The following is a 24000-nucleotide window of genomic DNA, read 5'->3' as shown; positions in this document are numbered from 1 at the left end:
CTGTACATATCTTGCTCCGGTTGTAATAAATACTCCGTTGTGATTGCACACATGGCCATTCCTTCTATAACCTTATTTTATTTATATCTTCTGCAAGCAATGAAGTTTTGTTTAAATAAGTGTTTATTGACATTTTTGTGTCACTTAAATTAAACAATTACTGAATGAGGTTTTTGTGATATCCAGCAAGAATAATCAAGGTTGAGGTAAGGTTATCAGCCGAAGCCGAAGGCTGAGGCTGATAATCCTGTAATACCGTCACGGGCGCTGATTTCGAAAATTCACTGTACGCTTTCGGCCAATCAGAAAAGAGATAGTGAGTTCAATGTATAATAATCCGTTTTACTGGTCATCTTATTTACATTGTTTTTAATTGCCCCGTCGGAATACTGTATATGTTGTTTTTACGCCTTTTGAAGATATTTGATCGGGAGTGGTCATCCGTGACACTTATTCGTGAGCGCTGATTGAATGCTCTCGACGGCCCATTCATATGAATAGCATGTGACAAATGACTAAGCGAAATTATTATTCAAAATGGTGGCCAGACGGCATAATTCAAGATGGCGGCTATGAGCCTGGAAGGAGTTCAAGAAGGAGCTGGTAAACTCGGTTTTGGACAAATCAAAGATGGCGGCATTGAGCTTTAGGGTTATAATGAGATGCCGGCCATATATGTATATGTGGGATTTTTAATGTTATGAGTGTTAAATGAGGTTTTATTAGCGATGTGTGTTGTGTGCATCTGTTACGATTCCGCCCAACCATCCGGATGGAATTGCCAATATAAAGTTAAACGACCAATGGGAAAGGCACGGAGTCAATGAGGTAGAGATGATGTCATGATTGACCAATGAGAAAGCAAAGGCGTCAGTTTACATTAACTTTTGGACAGTGTAAAACGGATCGTGTCGGTAACTAATCGACAAAATTGGGACAGAAGGAAAACAAAAGGGGCTTTAAGAGCATGCTTGGGCAAGCCCGCAAAAGACACATCAATTACCAGACATTTGTCCATGTGAAAAGCAGTTTATTTCATGAGCTTAAATCAGTAAAATACATCCATATAAAAGTATATAACAAAATGAAAGTTACAGTCAAGAACTGCAATAAAACATGACACCAGTATTTTCATCAATTTGTTATTTTCAAGGCGAACTGTGACAGTCTCTTTCTGGAAACGTTTCTTTAATTGTATCATCTACGATAGCGTTCATTTACAAATTGATCCACTCCAGTTATTCATATTCTATTGTATAAAACTGAACGTGTGTTTAAAAATCACGGACAAACGTATATCATGCTCCTGCCGCTATAAGGGAAACCTTTAGAGAATAGCAAGCGTAGTTTCGTAAAAATAATAATCTCCTAAGTTTTTATTCTACCAAATTAAGGCCATAAGTGCAGTTTTGTGAAAGTACTTCTCTTACCTCGTTAAGACCAAAATGTAGTATCGGAATGTGGTAAACTCTTAATCCTAAACGTTTGTTTGCTAAATTCACTGGAAGTCAACATCAACTCGTTTTACCGGTAAAACGGCCCATTTTATCTTTTCCAGTGTTTTTTTTTTATAGGTGTATTTCTATCCAAGGGATTAACACTTATCTTTTATAAGAGGCGTTTGGAGTAATTAAGAGAGAACGCTTATCACAAGGTGATATTTTCGTGAAAGTGTTCTCTTTAAACAAACGAACGACACAGTAAATAGTAAGATAATGGTTGGACACTGACTATTTTTTAATGTTTCGTTCAAGACGTTTCGGCTGGTGCTTAACCTTCATCAGTTGAAATATACATTTTACATCTTATTACATTTTGCCATTTTACAATAAATTTACATTTAATAATTAAAGTTAATTAAGATAAGAAATATGGCGAGGAAACCTAAAAGAAACCAGGAGGCTTATACGAGGTTAGGTTTCCTCACAAAACAGAAATAATTAAATAACACAAATATAGCGGAGCAAGACGTTCAGTTGGGTGTAACACAGGAGTAGGAACGAAGACTAAGGAATGAATTAATAGCTGTTGATTAAAGGCTCTTTCAGCTTGTGTTTAAAGGACAGTAGAGTTGGGGTATTTTTAATTTCATAACTAAGGGTATTGAAAAATTTAAGGCCTTGAAAAGAGATAGAAAACTGTCTTATGTTAGTCCTGCAAAGAGGTAGCCGAAAAACTGGGGAAGCGTGTCTTGTGTTGTAACTATGAATACTATTATTAACAGAGAAAAAAGAGTCAAATTTAGGAGGGAGATTACCAGTACTAAAAGAGTACATAAATTTACCTAGTTGTAACAAGTAGATACTGATTATTTTGAGAAATTAAATTCTTTAAAAATTGGATCTGTGTGAGCATCACAACCGGACCTGCTTACTATCCGTATCGCCGGTTTTTGTGATATTGTTAACCTTTTCAGGTTACTTTTGCAAGTGGATCCCCAAACTAAATTACATTAAGAAAGATACGGAAGAACCATAGAATTATATAAAGTACATAACGAGGTTTTAGAAAGGAAATTACTGAATCTATAAATTATGCCAATAGATTTAGATATTTTATACGCAACAAGCGATACATGGGACTTCCAGGAAAGACAATCATTCAGCACAACACCAATGAAGAGGGTCTCTGAGACTTCCCGATTCAAGTTCATCAATAAATTTAGCTTACCTGAAACTTTCAAGATGCCGGACGTGTTGCAGATTTCCTACTCTTGTTCTCCTTTTACTGTTTAGTGGAGGTTTTGTTGACGGAAAATCGAGCACAGAAATACGATTGAATATCATCAAATATTGCTTTCGTACGTATTGGGAAATGAAGCACAAATGAACAGGCTCGCGAAGGCGGGGGGCCTTGGGACTACAAGCTTGCCATAATAAACTTCCGGTTGATGTAATCGTGTGCGTGTCGCTCGCGGTTAGTTGCGTACGCGTTAATTTGCCTGAATTTCCTCGCTATTTTTATTGCTTAATTTTCCAGCGGGTACAAACACCATGCTTGCTGATATTTCAACATATTCTGTGCTCGATTTTCCGTGAAAAATCCTTCACTCAAATGAGAAGGGAGTCGGAAATCTGCAATGCGTCCGCCATCTTGGAAGTTTCAGGTAAGCTAAATTTATTGATGAACTTGAATCGGGTCCTATTGACATTTCTGGGCTTTTTCAATTTTCATTTTCCCATTGATTTTATAGGGGGTCATTAGGGGGTCATCAGTTGACCGGGGGTCAGTGTTTTGTCGAAACCCCCATTATCTTACTATGTTAGCTCCTGCCTACCACTACTCTATTTTTAGACACTATATAATCAGGGGCACCCAACGAATCTGTTCCTCACATTATCTGTTCTCCAGAGGAATCTTGCTGGCTGGCAAAAATACAGGTGTTTCGATGAGCTGGCTGGCAAATGTTGTTATTGATAGAGGTTTTGCCTGGGAATTACTGACTTTTTCTAGCATTTCAACCCGAGCTGGCTGTAGAAGCATACGACGGCTGGTCAGAGCGATTGCGCTTGCGAAAAAAAAACCTGTTTTGTCCCGGTTTTGTCGCTTTTGTTCGGTCGTTTTGGATCGAGGGATTTGAAAGCGCGCAGAATTCCTGGCTGGGAAATAAATTTGATCAGCTGGCTGGGAAACCAACCAATTTTATCTAGCCGGCTGGGAAATTTCTTGTGTGTCTTGCTGGGAAAAAGGAACAGATAATGTTTTCCCAGCAACACTAAAAAACCCCTTAATAACATTTATTTTCATGAACTGGGGTATAACAATACATTTTACAACAAATTGGTCGTTGAGTGCCCCTGCATAATCGGGGCATAATCCAAAAAAAGTTGTTTTGAAACGATCTATGAAAAAAGCATTCTCGATAGAAGTGAACATTGCCTTTGCGAGTAAGAAGAGCGAAATGTAAATGATGTTTATAAGAGAGTAAATTGTGTTATTATGAACAAGATTAATCCTACAGCTGGCGTGATAAAACATGATGGGTAGTAGCCAAAACGCGGGGCTGGGGTCGGGGTCGGGGTCGGGGTGTCTTTTTTCCCCAATATGTTTTGTTTCAATTTTTGTCGTTATTTTCCTGTACTAATATTTTCGAATGACCGGCATCTATTCTTCATTTATGGTGAAAAATTAGTCAAAATATTAAGGAACCTACGGAAGCTATGAAAGGTCTTCAGGGACATCTTACTTTTTTTCTAAATCGGCCTTTGTTTTTTTTGTGTTAATTTTAAAATCGAAGTTGGTTTTTGCGAGCACTTAGCTTTTTCTTTCTAAAAGTCGGAGTTTGTCTTTCGAAATTAAGAGAATTTCCGAAATTGCTGAAATTGGAAATTATATGGAATGTACACCAACTGCCAGAGACACCGAAGACTCGCTGTGCTCCTTACTTTAACAAGAAGATCTTTCAGATCTTAAAACCGCGCTTTGAAAATTTATCTGTTTTCTTACCACTATATAGTCGCAACGTAGTACACATTCCAAAGCAGTCTTTGTTGATTCACTATGACTATAGACACAAAATCACCTGATCAATCTGTAGCACAACAACTGACAACAACGAATGCACACAAAGGTATTGCAACATTACTTATACCCGTTGTCAAATCTCCGATTGCACCATCAGTCGAAACCGCCTCAGACATAATGTTATCTTATGAAACTCAACGAGTAAGAATTGCACGTTTTATAATTAAATGTCTACTTTCCTTCAAGGCATGATGAACCGATCAAGTCATTGGGAACCAATCACCAAATAGTATTTTTGTCTTTTGATTGGTTGTCGATGATGCAAATGAGCTGTATCTTGTTATTTCCACAACCGGTTTCACCGTGCCCAGACACGTTCTGACAGCCCTCTTGATTTGACTTTGTAATTAAATGACGTCAGTGACTTCCCATTGGCCGGTCATGATATCACCTCTACCTCATTGGCCCCGGGGCCATCTATTGTTCTGTTCGCTGTATATTTACGATACACGGCAACGGGATGGTTGGGTGGACACCACAACAGAGTGGGGCGGGACTGGGGAGTCAAACCTCCCGCTTCCCGTACCTTTATCTCCCGGCTCCCGCCCTTTTCAGTCCTACTCCCGTCCCCTATAAATTAGGAGACTCAAACACATCTTAGTTATTTAGCTACCTAATTCTTAAGTGACGACGGTCTTAATTGTTCCAACTTGCAGTTCTGAATTGTCTCGTGTTCTGATACTGATTCGCGTTTTCTGGGGCGGATCCAGGTTTTTACAAAATGGGGTCCAATTAAAGGTGTCGCCGAAGGCGGCGCGCCTGTTGGGGATCCCCGGGAAATTTTGGAATTTTTAGTACTCGGAAACGCGTTTTCAGCAATCAGTCCGGAGCTTGTTAGGATCATAAAGTCATTAAAATATGGAAGTGGTATATGACGATCTTGCTGCGAAATGTCACCACGTAGTGAAATCTTTAGTCCTTTCTGATTCACGGTCATAAGGAGCAAGCTCTCAAGAAGGTGTTCCATGCACGGACTCGGACCTTTTACTACCGCACCGAAAAATACAACAAGTAGCGTTTTGCATTTCCCTCCCTCTTCCCGCCCTCTTAGAACTCCCGCATCCCGCCCTTTCGTCTCCCGACTCACATACCCCTCCCGCCCCTATTCTCCCGGGCTCCCGCCACCGTGTCCCTCTCTACAACAGAAGCACTCTGCTATTTTCTCAATTAAGATTAGTCTGCGTGCTGCAGTCTGCATGGATGCGATTTACTGTGCTGTTCTAGCGAAGGGTTACAACTATTTATGACCGAAGTCTTCAAAAGCACGTCAAGTTCTTTGCGTACTTGTTCTTACATATTATGAACTGAACAAATTTGAAGTAACGTCGAGCACGTCAGCAGTGACGATAGATTTTCAATCTTTTCTCCAAATAACCACACCGTTCATGCCAATTAAATGCCGAGAATGTTGGTAGACACTTTCCTTGCCGATGGACTTGGAATAATGATGAAATAATCAAAACAAAGTGAAGTTATATTTTAAATGACGGTCTCGAAGCCGTCGTCGTTGTACTCGCGTAAGTTCCACCATCAGCATCAGCAGTAGACTTAGATAACAACCTTTCAATCTATGAGACCACATTTAAATGACAACCGACAGTATTCAAATAACTACCGACGGCATTCAAGAATCCAAGTGCTAAAAACGCGTACTCATACTACGTTCATACTAGACTGCGTCTAGGCGCTTGTGGTCTAAATTATTATCTATTTAAGATCGCTGTTAAGTCTTCACCGATTTGTAGCTGCGGCTTTGACAATGAGACTATAACTCATTTCTTTTTACAATGTCCTAATTATGCTGCCCTCAGATCTGATTTGCTCGCTGCTGCTGCTCGTATAGCTTCTGGTCAATATTCTGACCAGCAAAAAGTTGAAGTTTTTCTGTTTGGCTCTTCTGACATATCAAATAATGAAAACATTGAAATCTTCTTTCATGTCCAGCACTTTATAAGAGAGTCTAAACGTTTTTCTTTTTGTGATCATTATCATTGACCTAATTAACTTAACTGTCTTTTTTGACTTACTTTGTATCCCGTGCCCGTGTTTGTTTTTTTTTATGTGGTAATTAGAATTTTGGTGTAAGCCCCCCGTGATGAGCTCATTTAGCTCTTGGGACAAACATGTATATAAATATGTTTAAATAAAAAATAATAATAATAAAAAAATAAATAAAAACGCGTGTAAATAAAAATGTCGGCAATTTTAGTCAAAGAAAAATGTAGAAAATACTTAAGATAAAAAAGGTTTTTTTTCAATACCATACAATGCTACCCTCTACCTTACGCTACTTACATTGCTTTGCAATACTTAACTTACAGTGCATTTTGTCAACTGCTGGCGATACTTTACACGACCTACACAATGCAACTTACTAATTACAAAGTGATACGTTACTTAAATTACTAATTGTAACTGTAGAAGTGACCTTGGAGCATACAACCAAGACATTGCGTAGCAAACTCGAATAGATCGTTTATTGGAGACTACAGCTTGCGACCTTCATTTACTCAAAAAAGGCAAAAAAGGCTCCCATTTTTTGGAAGATTGTGGATCTTTCTTCTCCATTTGGCAGTTGAACGTTAGTACTCGAATAATGTAAGCCAGATCTTTTTCTTGATAGAATGAGTGAATTCCTAAGAAGGACGAAGTTTTTTTTCCCGAACTTAAGTGATAAAATGAAAAAAACTGGTACAAGCATATTATCGACTCGATATTAACAATTTCGGTAACAAAAAGATAGAAAATAGTCATGATGGAATATTTCTTATAACCTTATTATGTGAACGAGATATGAATATTTTCTTAATGTAATGAGTGTAGTACTTCCTGAGAGGAACTGTTGTTGGTGAATGAGGTTTCGAGAGCCAGATCAGAAATTATCTTCAGAGTCAAGTGTATAATTGAGAAAAAAAATTGCTAGGGTTGTCTGTTTCAGTTAATGTCATACTAGCAGGCGCGGATCCAGGATTTTGAAATGGAAGGTGAATTTTTGTAATAATGTAATAGCACCAAAGCCTGGTTGAGGTGTTTGAGGGATAAGAAAAAAAAAAAGAAGGAAGGGGGGATCAGAAAAAGGGGGGGTGAAAATTCACCCATTTCACCTCCCCTGGATCCGCGCCTGACTATACAATCATTTTCGTGCAACTTGTGTCTCAACATGTAATTAAGAGACAAAAGTGGAACAACATACCTCTTCACAGTCGTTAATTACTGGGTTGCCGTATGGCAATCCCAGTCGGACAATGGGTAGGTTTTTCCGTTTTATTTTTATTTTCCGTGTCGGTAAAAGTCTCGCCTGTCACTCCCCTGGTAACTGTTGTCTTTGTGCATGGAGCCTTCTGCGCGTATTTTCTTAGGATCGAGAGGGTAGTGGAAATGCGTAGATTTCTCTGGTGGACACAGGAGAATCATTAACTTAGCCTGCAATGGCGTCGAAAGTCATGTAACGCGAATGGCGTTTTAGTGGATCCTTAAATAAAATATACCCTTATGGAGCTCAATAATGGAAAATCAGTTGGATAAACTAGGCAGGCGGTGAAAAACCAACACCTGGAATCTCAAAAGCGACGAGTAATGGACTTCGACAACAATCTATCGCCCGTCGAGCCGAAATCAAAGTGAGCTGTATTTCTAAAATAATATTTAACCAAGTGTGCTGTTATGTTGAACACTGAAACCAAATGGAAAATGCTCTGGTAATTTATGGGTTTTAACAAAGAGAGAGAACGATTGGACGAATCGAACACCTTACGTGGATCTGTGATCAACTCCGCACAGTCTTCAGGTAAAAAAAAATGATTGGAAATGTATAAACAGCCAAGAATTATTTGAAAGAAAGCTTGTCGTGTATTTTGCGCTTCATTATTCAAGGAAAAGGTTCTTCATGGAAACGGTTTGATCCTGAAATTTAGTTTGTTGCAAGATTGCGCATATTTGACACGATTGAGTTTCTTCTCTTCACGCACGTAATGAAATAGAAGGGGTTTTTGCCTCTAATAGCAAACTGTTGTTTGTTTCAAAAAATTGTTCGCTGGAAAAGGTGGCCCTTATGAATTCATCATGTTTTATGATATGCGAGCTTAACTGGATAGTTTTTATGGCAATAGTAAAGCATTTTCTTGTCAAAATGAGGTTAGCGTCTTTCTGGTGTGTTAACTTAATTAAATCGTGAGTTTGTATTTGCCGTCTTCCGCGTAACCTTGATTTCCACTCTCAAAATTACCTCCAGAACCTACTTTTTGCGTAGAATAAGCTTTTAGAATGATGTTCTTGTTTTGCATAAGGCAAGCTAACAAAATATGTACCTTGCTGAGTTCGCATTTGTTAGCGTTAATAGTATTTTCGGTCCGATGCTTCTGTTTTATGAGGGGTATATTGTTTTGGTCTCCCGTCCAAACACTAGCCCCGCTTGGACAGAGATTAACTTCAGTGAACTTTGGTATTACAAAGCTGTGAGATGCTCAGAGGGCACGCTTTAACTTGTGGTGAAAAGAAGTTGTGAGGGAACTTGAAAATTATTAACATGTCAGCCCAGAAGCCAATGTTTCTCGCTTCTCTTTCATTTGTTATTCTTTAGAGACTAGAATGCTGTAGTTCAATACCACACAATTCAGTGCCTTCTGATTTTCTGTAACACGTACCACAGGTAACCCAGTGTATGCTTTACGGAAGCATCTCGTTGTATAAAGGACGATAAATAAGCTTGATCACGATGGAATTTGCATTCTTTGAGTTCGAAGTCAAGTTGTCAGTTAAGCAAACTGATAGTCTGTCAAACGATCAGTACGGATTTTACAGACCGTCAAAGGATATGTCGGTCCGTATACAGTCCGGATCCGTTGATTATTATATGCAGATCGGCTGTGTTTGACGGGGTCTCTGAGAGTTTGGCGATCCGTACAGACTGTAGACACCCTGTAAAATGATACCTGGGTCCATCAATTACTGAGAAAGGAGTAAACGGAGTAAGCTTATGTTCTTGAAAGCGTATGGGAATAAGTCACACCTTGTAGCAAAAGGAAACCAGCGTAAGTAGTAAGTAGGGACTACCAAAACAAACGGAGAAAACATGTATGTCATTCGTAAAGCGCTTATGCACGAGTTACACTTTGTTGAAAATGAAGTGAGCAACACACTGTTAAGGAAAAACGAATAGACTAAACAGTTACGTGTGCCTCGTTCTTAACGCGAAAGGTAACCGAGGCAGGCATTACCTTCCTCAACGCTTCGCACAACTTTCAAATAAAGTTTTCAAACATTGTGCCTTATGACATGATCTCTTTTGCAACCTGTATAACGCTTTCTGTCGTCAGCAGCCAATAACAATGTTCCTTTGGCCACACGAGATCACTGAGAGAGAAACAACTGGTGCCGGAGTGGTAAGTCCGTAAGTGGTGAAGGTTAAGTTGCCAGTTGTGACAGCCGTCGCGTGGGCAAATTGACCCTGAACGAGAGAAATTTTGTGGCAAACTTGAGAGACAAGTTGAGATAAAAATTGCTTACTGTAACAATGCCTTTGCACTGGTTAAGGGAATTGTTACAGAAGAAAGCCCTTTCACTACGGAGAAACCTGGTTGAGATCGTTGTTACATTAATAACTCAGTTTCGAGTTACAGACTGAGGAGTAGGCTGCGTTTCGTCGCGTTCTGCAAACGTAGGTCCAGTTTTCCGGCACTAATCATGATTATTGAGCCTCAAGGATCTAGTGATGAGTTTTAGCTTCGAGTGCGACGGAGAACAATAGATTTTGCAGAAACTGTCTTTTTAGGGTAAATAACTTTGTTTCGCAGTAAAGCTGCTTGACTACTGGAAGGAAAATGCTAGGCTTATAAGACCTTAGAACACGAAGAAACTGATTGTATTTTCGAAATGTTTTCCGTTTGCGCGCACTTAAAATTTCAGGTCCAGAAACATTCCGGTTGCAAACGCACTGGACGAAATTCAGTCGGGACTTGAAAAACCGCTTCCTCGTTAGCGGACACTGAAAATTATTTAATTTGAAATACAATTAGCTGCCTGTAAAGTGATCAGCGTTGTTGGGTTGATGGACGTTAGATGACTCGTCAAGGTGGCAATGGGTTCCCATAGCGGCTTGCCACGCTTTTTACAAGCTGGCCCATCTTACCATTTTTGCTGCCTTCCTAATATGTTTTATCGAAACCCAAGTCCATCAGGGCCGTGATAAATACTTAATCTATGCATTTTGTGGCCAAAATACCATCTGCCGGAGGGCTTAATACCGTTGTCATCCTGTGAAATATTCTGTTGTTCGGTGGAACAAGCATGGCAAAACAACAATCGCTCTACCAGCAGCTGACCAGGCGTTCGGCCTCGACATTTATATCTTGGTTTGTGGTGATGTCCATCCATTACCTTGGTCCTACTATTCAGGCGGCTGAGAAAGGAAGGAGAGTTTGCTATACCGCGGGGCAGCTAAAGCGCTTGCGGAAGTATTGTATCCGACCTATTTTCCTAACACCTATTCTATCTAAAGTCCTGGAAGACTTTGTGATCACCTAGATGATTGAAGATTTTGGTGAGTATATTGATGCTTACCAATTTGGTAGCCTCAAAGGATCTTCCATCACTTATTGCCTAATCGATCTAATTCACAATTGGCTTTCTGAGCTAGAGAATCCTGGCTGCTATCTAAGGACTTGTTTCTTAGATTTCAGCAAGGCCTCTGACAGGATCAACCATACTATAGTGATCACCAAGCTTACAGAGTTGGGCGTACGTCGCTCTATAATTCCATGGATATGCGGTTTTCTAACAGAGCAGAGGCAATGCGTCAAGCTCGGTCAGAGTACCTTTCAATGGCTCCCTGTTAACGCTGGGGTCCCTCAAGGGCCTAAAATCGGCCCCATATTGTTCGTCATCATGCATGATAAACGATCTAAAATTGGAATCTGCGCGCTGTTCGCACTGGAAGTACGTTGATGACGTGACGATCTCAGAAGTTGTACCGGCGCGCGCGACCTCAACGATTCAATCTGAGCTTGACGCACTCAATTCCTGGGCTGAATAACAACATGAAACTCAATCTTAAGAAATGTAAGGAGCCGACTGTCCATTTTCGCCGCCATATGGAGCATTTTCCACCAGCTCTAGCTGTGATTGGCGATGAACTTGAAACCGTCGAAGCCCACCAAGTTTTTGGAGTCACTATTCAGAGTAACCTAAAATGGGTTCTCATGTCAACGAAATGGTAGGCAAGGCCTCCAATCGACTGCATATATTACGGGTGCTAAAGCGCAGTGGTGCACATACATATGATCTCCGTCGAGTTCACATTGCAATAATTAGGTCGGTACTGGAGTACTGTTGCCCTGTGTGTTCCTCTCAGTCTGTCCAACTTTCAGAAAGAATCGAGAGAGTGCAAAAACGTGCGTTACGCATCATTTTTCCTGCCTCCCACTACGAAGACGCTTGGAAGCTGTCCGGCTGGACGTCTCTGTGCGCACGACCTCTTGTATGCCAAAACTTTTGAAAAGATCAAGGAGCCCGGGTCACGCCTTCACCATCTTATGCCACCGACTCGGGCGCGCGCGCACAGCCGCTCCCTACGCTTTAACGATGGGCCGTCGCTGATGAAATGTAAAACAGAGCGCTTTAAGAAACGTTTTTTCCCCCACGTGTGCTTTAAACCTCATGGTCTGTAGCTGGATATTTTCCAACATTATTAATTATCTGTAGTAAACTTTTTATCGTATCGAAGTTGAAGGCTGTAAATTCAGAGTAATTCAAGTTGACAAGTTGTAATTTTACTAGGTTTATTCTTATGTAAAGTAATGACGCAATTCGCTCCGTGCACGACGTTTTATAATGAAATGGTATTATTATTATTATTATTATTATTATTATTATTATTATTATTGCTATTATTATAGTATTTTAACTCTATTTTTGGAGGATATATTGAAACTGTGGATACGAATTGACATTCGAAACGGATCATTATTGCATGCAAATAATGAAACGAAAAGAAGCCTGAAAAACCCGAGGGTTGAACGCCACTCCAACCCATGAGACATCCTGCAATAAGAAAACGTATAATGGAAAACATATTTTAAGAAGTGTGGTGGAACTGTAAATGTCTATGAAACGATTTTCCAATTGTTATTTAATTCTGTTCTTTGTTGTAGAAAAATGTCAGAGACAGACGTGATTCAATATGAAAAGAAAACTCCCGAGGATGCAAGAAAACGCCCCGAGCAACAAATCGTGTGGTCAAACGTTGCTTATATGGGGATGTTGCATCTTATGGCGTTATACGCGATTTATCTACTGCCCTCGGCAAAGCCGCGAACCTGGATCTGGACCTGGCTTTGCTACTTTTTCGGAGGTCTTGGAGTCACTTGTGGCGCCCACAGACTCTGGTCTCACCGGTCGTACAAAGCCACGTGGCCTTTCAGATTGTTATTAATGCTATTCAATTCCATGGCAGCACAAAATTCCATCTTTGAATGGGCGAGGGATCACCGCATTCATCACAAGTATTCTGAAACCAATGCAGATCCGCACAATGCTAAGAGAGGATTCTTCTTTTCACATGTTGGTTGGTTATTGATGAAAAAACACCCCGATGTCATAACGAAAGGAAAGCAAACTGATTTGAGCGATTTGTACGAGGACAAAATCGTCATGTTCCAGAAAAGGTAATCATTGATCAGAATTTTTACGTGGTATACCTGAGACTAGCCACTTGCTTTTTATCGGTGAAAAAGCAAAAAAAGCAAATGGAGTCACACTAACACCAACCCGGTGTGTCACGTAAAACAGCCGCCGGGTATGTTAGCTACGCCGTGCTGATGAGGCCCAGCAAGGCCTAAACAGCTGTACATTGCTGCTAATTGACCGGGTGAAATGGTTGTGCGCATGCGTGATGCGTTGGCCATGCCGGGTTGGTGTTAGCGTTAGCGTTAGCGTTTTCCATTGTTTTCCGATTGGCAAGGCCTCTTTTGGTCTTATTACCATTATTATTGACAGCCTCTTTTAAAGTGCTTGCAGAGTCGCTCTTCAATCAGTCCACTCGCTAGTGTAACAACAGAGGAATGATATAGTTAGATAGCCAACTAAACTGTAAACTCAGCAAAGGAAGTCCAATGGGCTAGATCTTGAAAACAAACACGAGTAGTTCGGGGAGGACTGGAAAGGTATACAGTTTTGTTTGATGAACAATATTTCGGCTGAGCAAACCAGCTTTATTCAAGTTTGAGATGTTAAGATTTTAGTGTTGTAGTTGTTATATAGATGGATGTTGTAAATGGTATATAGAGGGAGGACAGTACAATCCGCACAGATAGATTAAGAAATTTTATAAAGGAACAATCGACAAAAGGTATATCTTCCGATATCTTTCACCTTCATGCCATGTAAAATTTATGTGATCCGTATTACCAATGACACAGATTTTGTTAATTCCAGATACTACAATCTTCTCAGCAACTTTTTCAATGTGGTATTTCCGGTATTCGTTCCGTGGTACTTTTGGGACGAGAACCTATTCAACGCATTCATAATTTGTTTCGCATTCCGCTATGTTATTACCCTCAATGGTACCTGGACCATAAATAGCTTGTCTCATCTCTGGGGGTACAAGCCTTATGACAAGACCATAAATCCGACACAGAACTTTATTGTTGTCTTGGCAGCAGGTGGTGAAGGATACCACAACTTCCATCACACCTTTCCACAAGACTATGCAAATAGTGAATTGGGTCTGCGAATAAACGCGTCCAAGTGGTTCATTGAATTAGCCGCAGCGCTCGGACTAGCATATGACTTAAAAACTGTATCCAAGGAGGTGATATTAAAGCGGAGAATGCGCACTGGAGACTTGCAACACTTAGCTAAGAAACAGTGAGAGGGTTATCTATGACATATGAGATATGCAATCACACTGATTCTCAGGAAAACAAATTTTGTTTCGTGCTGTAAAAATGAGCAAAATGCCGGGCGGAGAAAGTGGGGCCTAGTAGTTTTAGCTTTTACCTTGAGATCTGGACACCCCGGGTTCACTTATGTAGTTTGTTAGAATAACCAATCGTAGTCAATCCTTTTTCCCAGCAAATCTCTTCCTTAGTACATGTACAATAAGACAATTAATTCATGGTTTGTTCATTTGCAAGACTTTCATTCACTCGTTGTGAAGATTCTAGCCTGTTCCAGGCTCTCATTTGGTGGTGACGGGCGAAAAAAATAGTCCGCATCAAGCCCGACAGTGAGAAAAACCCCGATAGGATTTTATCTGTTGGTAATGTAGTGTTCATGCGTCTTCCTGGGAAAAGCATGTGGTCGACTAGAATTTGCATAAAGAAGCTTCCCTACCGTTCGTACCAAGTCTTTGTTGATGGCACTACTTACCGACGAGATTGCCGTGATCTGCTTGTCCCAAAAACAGATCAACCAGAGTTCCCCATTATTGAAGTAACTCCGCAACTTGGCAACGTGACAGCTGAGGTCGATGTTGCTCCAGCGCAGATACCACAGCCAAGTCACGGTTAAAATTCTGTTCCCTCCACATACGGCATGTGAACGCTTCCAAACGAGCTTGAAAAACGTTGCAATCCTGCATGGCGTCAACAGTTGTGATTTCCTTTCTTATCAAAGGACCAAACTGATTCAAGATACATTGTATACATTGTCTCCATGGAGGCGATGTGCCAGTATCCTCTCTATCTCATGGAGATAGGATTTCGACGCTTCCAGTTGCTGTACCAGTCGATAAAACTTTTTTTAAATTAAGAAAGGGCATGTTACGTAATGCCATACATTAGGAATAGATTATCCAGTAAAGCAGAATCTTTTCTAGTCATTGTAGGTAAGATTTTTTCTCAAATGGCTAAACTAGTTTACCTCAATGGTAGAACTGCTGCCGAGGGGTAGGAAGATGTTAAAATTTAACAGTGGTTTGTGCCCTCAACTGGACCTCCTTCTGGACCCCACTCGAGACAAAAATGAAAGTCGCAAGGTCGTCAGAATTTTTATCTAAAGGAGGTTAGAGATGAGCTAGTAATAAATCGTTTTCAAGTTTCCAATTCTCTCGTTTCGGAAATACAGCATTTTGAATTCCGAATTGTCACCTTGCGTGACACCACGATACAAAACTATTTGGTTGCGTGAAAAAATTCTATCCCTATGAATCTCAGCAATTTGAGCCTTTCAAGTACATTAGGAGATGTGTTCATACTCATGTATTTTATCTCATGAACAAGAAGTAAGCGCTTTCATCGCAAAGTAAACTCCAGATGTTTTCGTTGATTCCCGGCCGCCATATTGGTGGACCAAGAAAACTCTATAAAGTTGCGTTAAACGCTTCGACAAATAACTCAGAAACGATGTACCTCACAGACCTGAGAATTGGAGAGGTGGTTAAAAGATTTGTTTCCTACAACATTCCAAATTCTTGGCCTTTTTCATTTAATGATTCCGAGTTTATTTTCTTGTTGCGCAACAGTGTAAACGATGCGGGAAGCGAAATGAAAATGCTAGCAGGGTTCGAGAAACGGGCCCCTGGTCACAATCAGTTTAGAATTGCGTCCAAGTTAGTTTGTAATGATTGTATCCGATAATTAAATGTGGCAAATTTATAAAAGCGCGTGGTAAGAAACAAAATTCAGTCTTTTTGGAAAACTGTAATGAGGCAGAAACCTGTTGTGAGCCATGATCTAAACCGATTTTAATAAAAATAAGCGATCTTCACAGTAATTCTCTAGCCACAGACCATTCCACCCTCCATGCCATTCCTTACCTTTTTTCGGGATCATTTGCAGTCCAAAATGGGGATCATTTGCGGTCCTGGTATCATTTGCAGTAAAGTTTGGGGATCGTTTGCGGTTCTGGGATCATTTGCAGACCCGTCAGATGAACATCCATAACTGTCGTCTCGTTTCAGCCCGGGCGGGAAAAGTAGTCCCTCGAGAATACTTTTGCCTTGCATATGGTTGGGAAGGTATGAAATCCAAGTCATTTTTCCGTCGTCAAGATTTAATCTCAAAACAATGAAAAATGAGAAATCGATGGACGCTAAAGCCTTTTTCATTGCTCTGTTTTTAAGTCCAAATATAGAATATGCAACAATAAAGACAACAAAGTCACTTTTTTCATGTTTCCACTTTTTCCAAAAGACTGGAAAAATAAAAAATAACACAACTCAACGAGGTTATCCCATTATTTTAATTTTCTATTTTTTGTAGAAAACAGAAAAACTAAAAATATGTCCAAAAAAGTTGTTTTGGGTAGGTGTAATAAAATCATATTTTTAAAACTTTATATAAAGTTAAAAAAAGAAAAAAGAGAAATCGGTGCAAATTCTGTTGTTTGGTCCATGTTACGTTATATTGCCAGTTCAAAAATAAACAACAAACCCTTAACGTACACAAAATATGATTTTTCAATGATTGTGGAAAAACTGAATTCGCCGAACTGTGCACGGACCGGCTTTTGATAAGTAAAAAGTCACAACCAGCAAACATAGCGAAAAAAGTAAATTTTAATGCAAGGAACTTCCTAGCGCACGAAATCAGTAAGCACATTTTCGCCAAGCATCAAACTAAGCATTTGAAGTAAAAATGAGCATTTTCTATTGAAGTTTTTAATTCTGTTTTTCCCGATTGGCGTTATGTGTCTTCAGGTATGACTGGATGTAAAAATTGCTGAACAGTACCAACTGACTGGCGACAAAAATCCATTGGGCATATGAAACTAAGATCTGATGAAAACCAGCTGGACATTTACATCGTATAGTAGCATTGCCCCAATAAATCAGCACTACAACAAACTGAGTCTACAAGAAGAAGAAGAAGAAAAAGACAATCGATCAATAGGATTTTCGTCAGGACGACACTCAATTAGTTATAATTTTGTAAGCAAGGACCAGCGTAACTTGAATCTGTTGAAGCATCTTATCAGCAATATAAAAAGTATAAAAAACTAAAAAGATCGAGGCTGATAAAACGGTGTTAGATCATGCAGCTGTGCTCTTTCTAGCTTTTTGTTTAATTATTTAGTGTGCAAGGCACGCCTTATCCCAGAATTGAAGAAAAACCTAGGGTCTAAGACACAACATTAGCTGTCTTTATCGACAGCCTCCTTGAGGCTCATAAGGGTGCTTCCTGCACCCGTAACGCAATCGTCGTGGGGAAGGAATGCGTGACGAAACCCCTAACCGTGACTTCCAAGGGGACGATAGGGCGATTGTCATTCAACATGTTTCTGCCAAATACAAATTAATCGTCAAAAAAATGACAAGATTTCTCACCATTTGAAGTTTGGTGATGTGAGCCTTCCACCATAAGTACGGTTGCATTTGAGGACCAATAGCTGACAGACCATAATAAGCATACATAACCACATGCACAAAGCTATTGAGGGCTGCTCCGAAGTAAGCTGAAGGAAACACAAAAAAATCTCAACTCTGTAGCCAAAATAAAAGCGCAAGTATATGAAAAAGACATCAAAGGAGAAGTTTGCTCCAAAATAGTCCTTGTTTTTCTTTTTATCCCCTAACAGCTAATACAAAGATAGTTTACTCACCAAAATTTCATCTACCAATGTGTCTTAAAACCTTATGAAATCCTTCTTTAAACTAGCCCGAAAATCGAAACTGGGCGCTGCCATCTTGGATTAACTTAGCAGCCTAGTGATCTAAGTGTGACGTCACGCTTAGATCTCTTGGCTGCTAAGTTAATCCAAGATGGCAGCGACCAGTTTCGATTTTCGGGCTAGTTTGGCGGGAAGTTTGAATACAATTCTTTCCGTCAGCTTTATTCTTACATGTATTCTTGGGGTCATGCCTTTTTGTTCAGCTCCATTTTGCTTCAACAGGAGCCCTAGAGATAGCAAAAGAGGGATTTCTTTTCAACCTTTACCAATTTCGAAAAAGAAAATTGCTAAAAAATGGTTATTGATGTTTGGCCGGGACGAAAAATTCTTGCCACCAAAGCCATCCCAAATTTGTGTGTGTTCGGATCACTTTACGGACGATTGCCTTGAAGTCGGTCACCGATACAGTCTTCTGGGGGAAACAACACACAAAAAAAAGAAAAAAATAGATGCTGTACCCACAATTTCCAAGAAATCTAGCTCTACAGCGAAAGTCAAACGGGATGCCCGTGAAAGGAGGCGAAAGAATAAAGAAAGAAGAGAGGTACGTCATTTGAATATACTCTAAAGTATCATAAAGTACTTCATAAAATAAACCGGGCTCGTAATTTTTAACAGTCATGCAGTTTGTTCTCGAAGTCGTACGTTGTAAATATAGGTCATACACTTCTAGCCGCAGTCTCAGTGTCAATTCCACTACAGTCATCGGCAACAAGGGAATAAAATATGGGATAAAAAATCAGAGCTCACTCAGGGACTGTCGCGGCTTACGATAAGATCAAGAAAATAGCTCTCATTTCCCCCACTGATTTGTTTCAGACAGCGATACAATATTCTCCTTAAAAAGGCCCCAAAAGGAAACAGACAACATACCTTTAAACCAATCGCCCGACTTGGCCACACACAATAAATCTTTGGGTTTTTTTTGTCATTGCCTTACTGTTTTCGTTCGCTGCCTTCTTAATAACCTGTAAATAAATCGTTTCATTTAGGCTGTTGACAAAATTATGGGGAATGTCAGGATGACCGAGGAGGTGGAAGAAGGGATGGGCAAGGAAGAAGCTCAAGAAGGTTTGCTTGTCACAGACACTGTAGAACAATTCGTTGATGTTGCTACGGAAACAGACCCGATCGTAGTAGCACCGCCGGTAAAAAAGTTTGTTCACATGGGGATGCAGACTGCACCGTCGGACAACTTTACGGAGTACCCAGCAATGGAATTATCGCCCGAGAGACGAAGAAGAAATGTGACCACAGATCACTAATATAGCTGCAAACTAAAGCCGTTTGTTGACCCACACAATGTAGTAGCAAACGAAGAGCCATGATTCGATCCATGGCACTTGTCGAAGTCTGTGCGCAAGGATCTTGTTGCTGCGTCTAAAAAGCGAGAGTGCTCAGACGTAGCGTCATGGATCGCATCTGTAGTTAATCACCTTTGGTGGTGTGCGGCAACTTCTCTCGGGGATCAACTGCTTTGCCAAGAGAAGTGGAAGTCAATCGTTTACCACGTGGCCGGCATTCATGAATGGCCTGATTTCCAATTATTTTTTGCGTGTGGCCATGACGAAATTACTCTTGGGCAAAGAAAAAAACAAAATATGGCTTCCGATGGGATCTCCTGCACGCAACGCTTTAAAGGAAATGGCATGGAAACTGGAACTATTAAAGGATGTCTGCCTTCTTGCCGATTTTGTACAAACTGGATGCCTACAAGTCTTCCATCATGAAGGCTCTATGGCGAAGAAATACCTGAACAAGTCGCAGCATTATTCTTACAACGGCATGGTCAGCAGAATGCAGCTTGCGGTCATTGATTACGACTGCAAAGTAGGATGAGAGATAGCGACTACGATGTCTGGAGAAGAGCGCTACAGGTGTGCGTATCCAAAGCTGCACATTGCACCAACTCCACGTGGGAACAAAGAAGACATCATTGCAAGACACGTGTCAAGATTTCAATAAAAATGTCCAAGTTTTCAATTATTGCTGCATCTATCTCTTCATCAAGTTATAACAAGTAACAGAATTGTTAACGCAGAGACAGTACTTAAATCATCATAAAATAGAATTGTTTGGCTAGCGGAAAACAGCAAGGATACCAAAAGTACATCTAGTTTTAATGTATTCACAATCTTTCTTGTTAAACACTATTGGATGTGATGTCAAGGAAACCCATGATGCTCTACGTGCTTTAAAGACTGTCAATCAAAGTCGTCCCCCTTTTGGGGTCCTTGTTGTAAGAATTATCATAACCCTTCATGTGTCTTGTGAAAGGAAAAAAGGTGAAAAGGAAGACGTTTACCTTCAACTGATCCTTCAGTGACTGAGATTGCCTCTGCATTTAATTTGCAACACATTTCTATAGTTCCACACTTCAAAGGAAATATTTTGATCATGTAGCCATGCAGTAAATTAAAGAAATGCTACGTCAATCTCAACAACTAAAAGATCCTCGAAGCCTGTGTAGTCGCCATCAGGTTCTGGAAATTTTTTCGTATGGCAGATATTACACAAGATGGGATAACTTTTCTTTGTTTCCTTCCACGTCTCTGATAGATCCACCACACATATTGTCTGTATGCTGCATAGCGATAGTTTCTGAAATGCACACCATAATGTAGAATGGTTTGTGTTACTGATAATCATCACTAATGATTTTAAAATTTTGTAGTAAGTACAATTGCATTGCCTGGCTAGTATTTTAACATCAAAACCCAACAACAATAAAAGCTGTGAGGTTCAACTACAATGTAACCAGTAAGGAAAACATGTAATGTTTACAACAACTGCAATCTTTGGAATACGTACCGCAGCTGTATTTTCCCAGACAAAAATTACATTTTACTATTGTTGACTAATTTACAGTCACATCGTAACTTTTATATACAGATACAAATTAGTCAGTGTAAAACGAAGTCTGCAGACTGCAGACGGGGTGTAAAATGCAGAATGAGGTGGAAATTTAATTGTTGAAAAAGCCCAAACCCATTAGAAATGCTAACAGTTCAGCTTAATATTGTTTTAGGCCTAATTAGGCCTTTGGTTAGCATTTCTAAGGGGTTTGAGCTTTTTCAACAATTACGTTATAACCTCAGTCTGCATTTTATCCCTGGTCTGCGGTCTGCGTTTTACACTGACCAGATACAAATCATCAGTCAGGATTTTTATTGAGAACTTGTAAAAAAAACAGGTCAGGATTTTGTCTTTCACTATCTCCAATGTGATCTGGAGTTAACAAATTCAGGAATAGAGTGTGTAAACAGTTTTCAAGCCTCAAGCCAAAGCTTGTAGTAATGTTAACGTTTTCAAGTAGAAATCAATATTGATGAAACTTAATGATGTTGGTAAAAGTATTTTGAGAAAAGAAATTTCCGTTTAGTCCATCCTTAGTGTTTAATTTACATGAACTCATTTCTTATCGGTTTTGCATCGGTGAGGGTACTGGTGATCTGTTTAAATAAAGGAACCCTGCAATTGCTGTTGTTAAGACAGCCCGAGTCAGACAAACTATTAAGAACTATTCGTGTTCTGTAACACAACACATTCCTGTTTACGAAAGTAAATTGACAAAAACAATATCAATGCCAATCAATCCTTGCTTGCTTAAAGAACATATTCTACATGTAGCCAACGTACAGCTGAACAATAACCTTTACTGTTTACTACGACACTTAGTTTGTTCAAACCTTGCAGGCTCTTCAAAATGAAATTAAAAAAAAAAAGGAATGACCTCTGACACGCTGGATATGAACTCAACTGAGACCTTTATTAACTGAAAATTACAACTCATGTCACATTAATTCCTACCAGCGCTTTTAAAAGAAGTCTTCACCCGCGAACACTGATGCCTGAGTGCACCTGAATAAGGCCAAAAAATCTTTGATGAAATGGGCAAGGTCAAATTACCTTCAGTGAACTTGTTTTCAGATTCGGGCACTTCAAGACAGTAGATGCACTCTCTTGTAGTCTCTCTAAGCTCACAACGATCGCAGGTGCACCAGGTTAGATTCATTGACCTCTCATCCTCTTCGGTGTCTTCATCAGAACCCTGGTTTTCGTCGGAAACACGCTCTGGTTCGAAGCGATACGGCTCCAGAGCAGCCATTTTAATTTAAAGTTTATTCCTGCTTGAGCTCTTCGACGTCACGCATACGTCGCGTGGCTGCTAAGTTAAATCAAAACTTTGGAGGAGGATTTCGTTAGGTTGAAACGCACGTTAGAGGCTGAAATTAGGGTGAGTGGCTTATCTTTGTACAGTATTGGCGTTTTGGTGGTAAAAAGAAAAACAAGGACTATTTTGGAGCAAACATCTCCTTTAAAGTAATTCAGTTAAGGCTATACTTACTGAAACCTCCTGAAATAATAAGGAAAATAAAAAGATGTAAGTAGGATAATACAATTTATTTAATAAAGGAAAATTTTTACTTTGACATATCTTACACACATGAAAACATGCTTAAAGGAATCACCCTTTTCCGAGCTTTGCTGAGTTTTGTTTCGTCCTGCTCCTAAACGGCGTCTCCTCTTGACCGTCTTAGTTTCCTCATTTTGCTTCCACCTTCCGAAGGTTTTCTTCCAAAATTCATAATCATTTCTTTGTATCTTCCGCCATTAACATGTTGATTCTAAAAAAGATCTTTCTTGCCCTCCCCTCCCCTCTCACCTGGAATGTATTTGGATATCATCCACCAAAATAAACACATGGATGCGTGATGATACACGTGCAAAAAGGACACTTGATTGTTTTTCTTGCGGAGAATGAAAAAAAACTGCCGAAAGACAAAAATAAACACATGGATGCGTGATGATACACGTGCAAAAAGGACACTTTATTGTTTTTCTTGCGGAGAATGAAAAAAAACTGCCAAAAGACAAAAATGACCGTCAAGGGATAAAAGCTACGTTTACAAAGATAAATAAGTGAAAAGTAATGCTCTTAGCATTCTAACTGAACAAAAACTCACAGTGTCCAGGGCTTCCACAAACTTTGACAACCAGTAAATGTAACAAATGCGGGCAAGCTGTGAACGCAAGGGTATGTTGATTTACAATGGGGCGCATTACCACTTCTAGCTATTTAAGGCAGCGTTGGTCCATCTCTTACCCTGTTTAGTCCTTTGTCACCAAGGACGTAGTGCATCGGTTCACAAAGGAAATCAAAGTTGGGAATATCCAGAGCTGAAGCTATGAACTGTGACACACACATGAAATGTATATGATTATATATACCGAAGAACAAACGAGACTTGTATGTTGTTTAATAGACGCAAGATAAACGAACTAAAAAGAAAGATATTCAGCGCTGACCTCATACACCATCCAAGCCGACAGAATTACCATTGCAAAGTTGTAGACAATCAACACCTCCCGGAGACTGTAGGCTCTTCTTTTTTCCATGATTTTAGGGCCGACTTTGACAATGAAAAGATACAAGGCTACAAAGGAGATGGTGGGCCATGGAGTGGCAATCAATGGCCAGTCTGCCGTCTTAGGGTCTAAAAAAGACGGGGAACAATCTTCTTTGTGGAGTAAACGGTTTGTTACAATGGCAATACAACAGGATTGGTGATAATGATAACAACAACGAGGATTCATTCTTTCACTCACTCATTCTTTCACTCACTCACTCACTCGCTCACACACTCACTCCCACACTCGCTCACTCATTCATTCATTCATTCATTTTATTGGCACGGGAAAACAATTTTTTTCAAATAAATACTAGTGAGAAACACACAGCAACAGATCTTGTCAACTTGCTTTTATTTCTCCGACCGGTTTCGTCTGATTACGCAGACTTCATCAGGGAGTTTGAACAAGATGGTTAAAAGGAATTTATTTTATACCTTATTTACAAAATACAAA

The 24000-nt window shown here is 39.8% G+C and overlaps 2 protein-coding genes across 6 annotated transcripts in view; one reads left to right on the top strand and one right to left on the bottom strand.

Annotated features, from left to right (window-relative positions):
• LOC138060220 (acyl-CoA desaturase-like) overlaps positions 1–16097 on the top strand; it is a 49118-nt gene extending 33021 nt beyond the window's left edge. For 3 of the 4 annotated variants that reach the window (XM_068905955.1, XM_068905957.1, XM_068905956.1), the window contains exons 2-3: positions 12672–13184; positions 13954–16097. In XM_068905955.1, coding sequence (XP_068762056.1) covers positions 12672–13184; positions 13954–14392 — 952 coding nt within the window. In that variant the 3' untranslated portion in view covers positions 14393–16097. Of the gene's footprint in view, positions 1–3018; positions 3107–12671; positions 13185–13953 lie in introns of those variants that run through there. The other variant, XM_068905958.1, reaches the window with a different exon arrangement.
• A 589-nt stretch (positions 16098–16686) lies between these two features.
• LOC138014303 (very long chain fatty acid elongase 4-like) overlaps positions 16687–24000 on the bottom strand; it is a 12320-nt gene continuing 5006 nt past the window's right edge. The window contains exons 5-11 of one of the 2 annotated variants that reach the window (XM_068861352.1): positions 23443–23630; positions 23240–23326; positions 23100–23156; positions 22799–22904; positions 22481–22489; positions 17789–17916; positions 16687–17314 (exon numbers count right to left, since the gene is read on the bottom strand). In XM_068861352.1, the coding sequence (XP_068717453.1) occupies positions 17123–17314; positions 17789–17916; positions 22481–22489; positions 22799–22904; positions 23100–23156; positions 23240–23326; positions 23443–23630 (767 nt within the window). In that variant the 3' untranslated portion in view covers positions 16687–17122. The remainder of the gene's footprint in view (positions 17315–17788; positions 17917–22480; positions 22490–22798; positions 22905–23099; positions 23157–23239; positions 23327–23442; positions 23631–24000) is intronic. The other variant, XM_068861354.1, reaches the window with a different exon arrangement.

Source organism: Montipora capricornis, chromosome 8 (assembly GCF_036669925.1).
Source record: "Montipora capricornis isolate CH-2021 chromosome 8, ASM3666992v2, whole genome shotgun sequence".
Lineage (NCBI taxonomy): Eukaryota > Metazoa > Cnidaria > Anthozoa > Scleractinia > Acroporidae > Montipora > Montipora capricornis.
The sequence above is the reverse complement of the archived record's forward strand: the minus strand, read 5'-3'. Positions and strand labels throughout refer to the sequence as shown.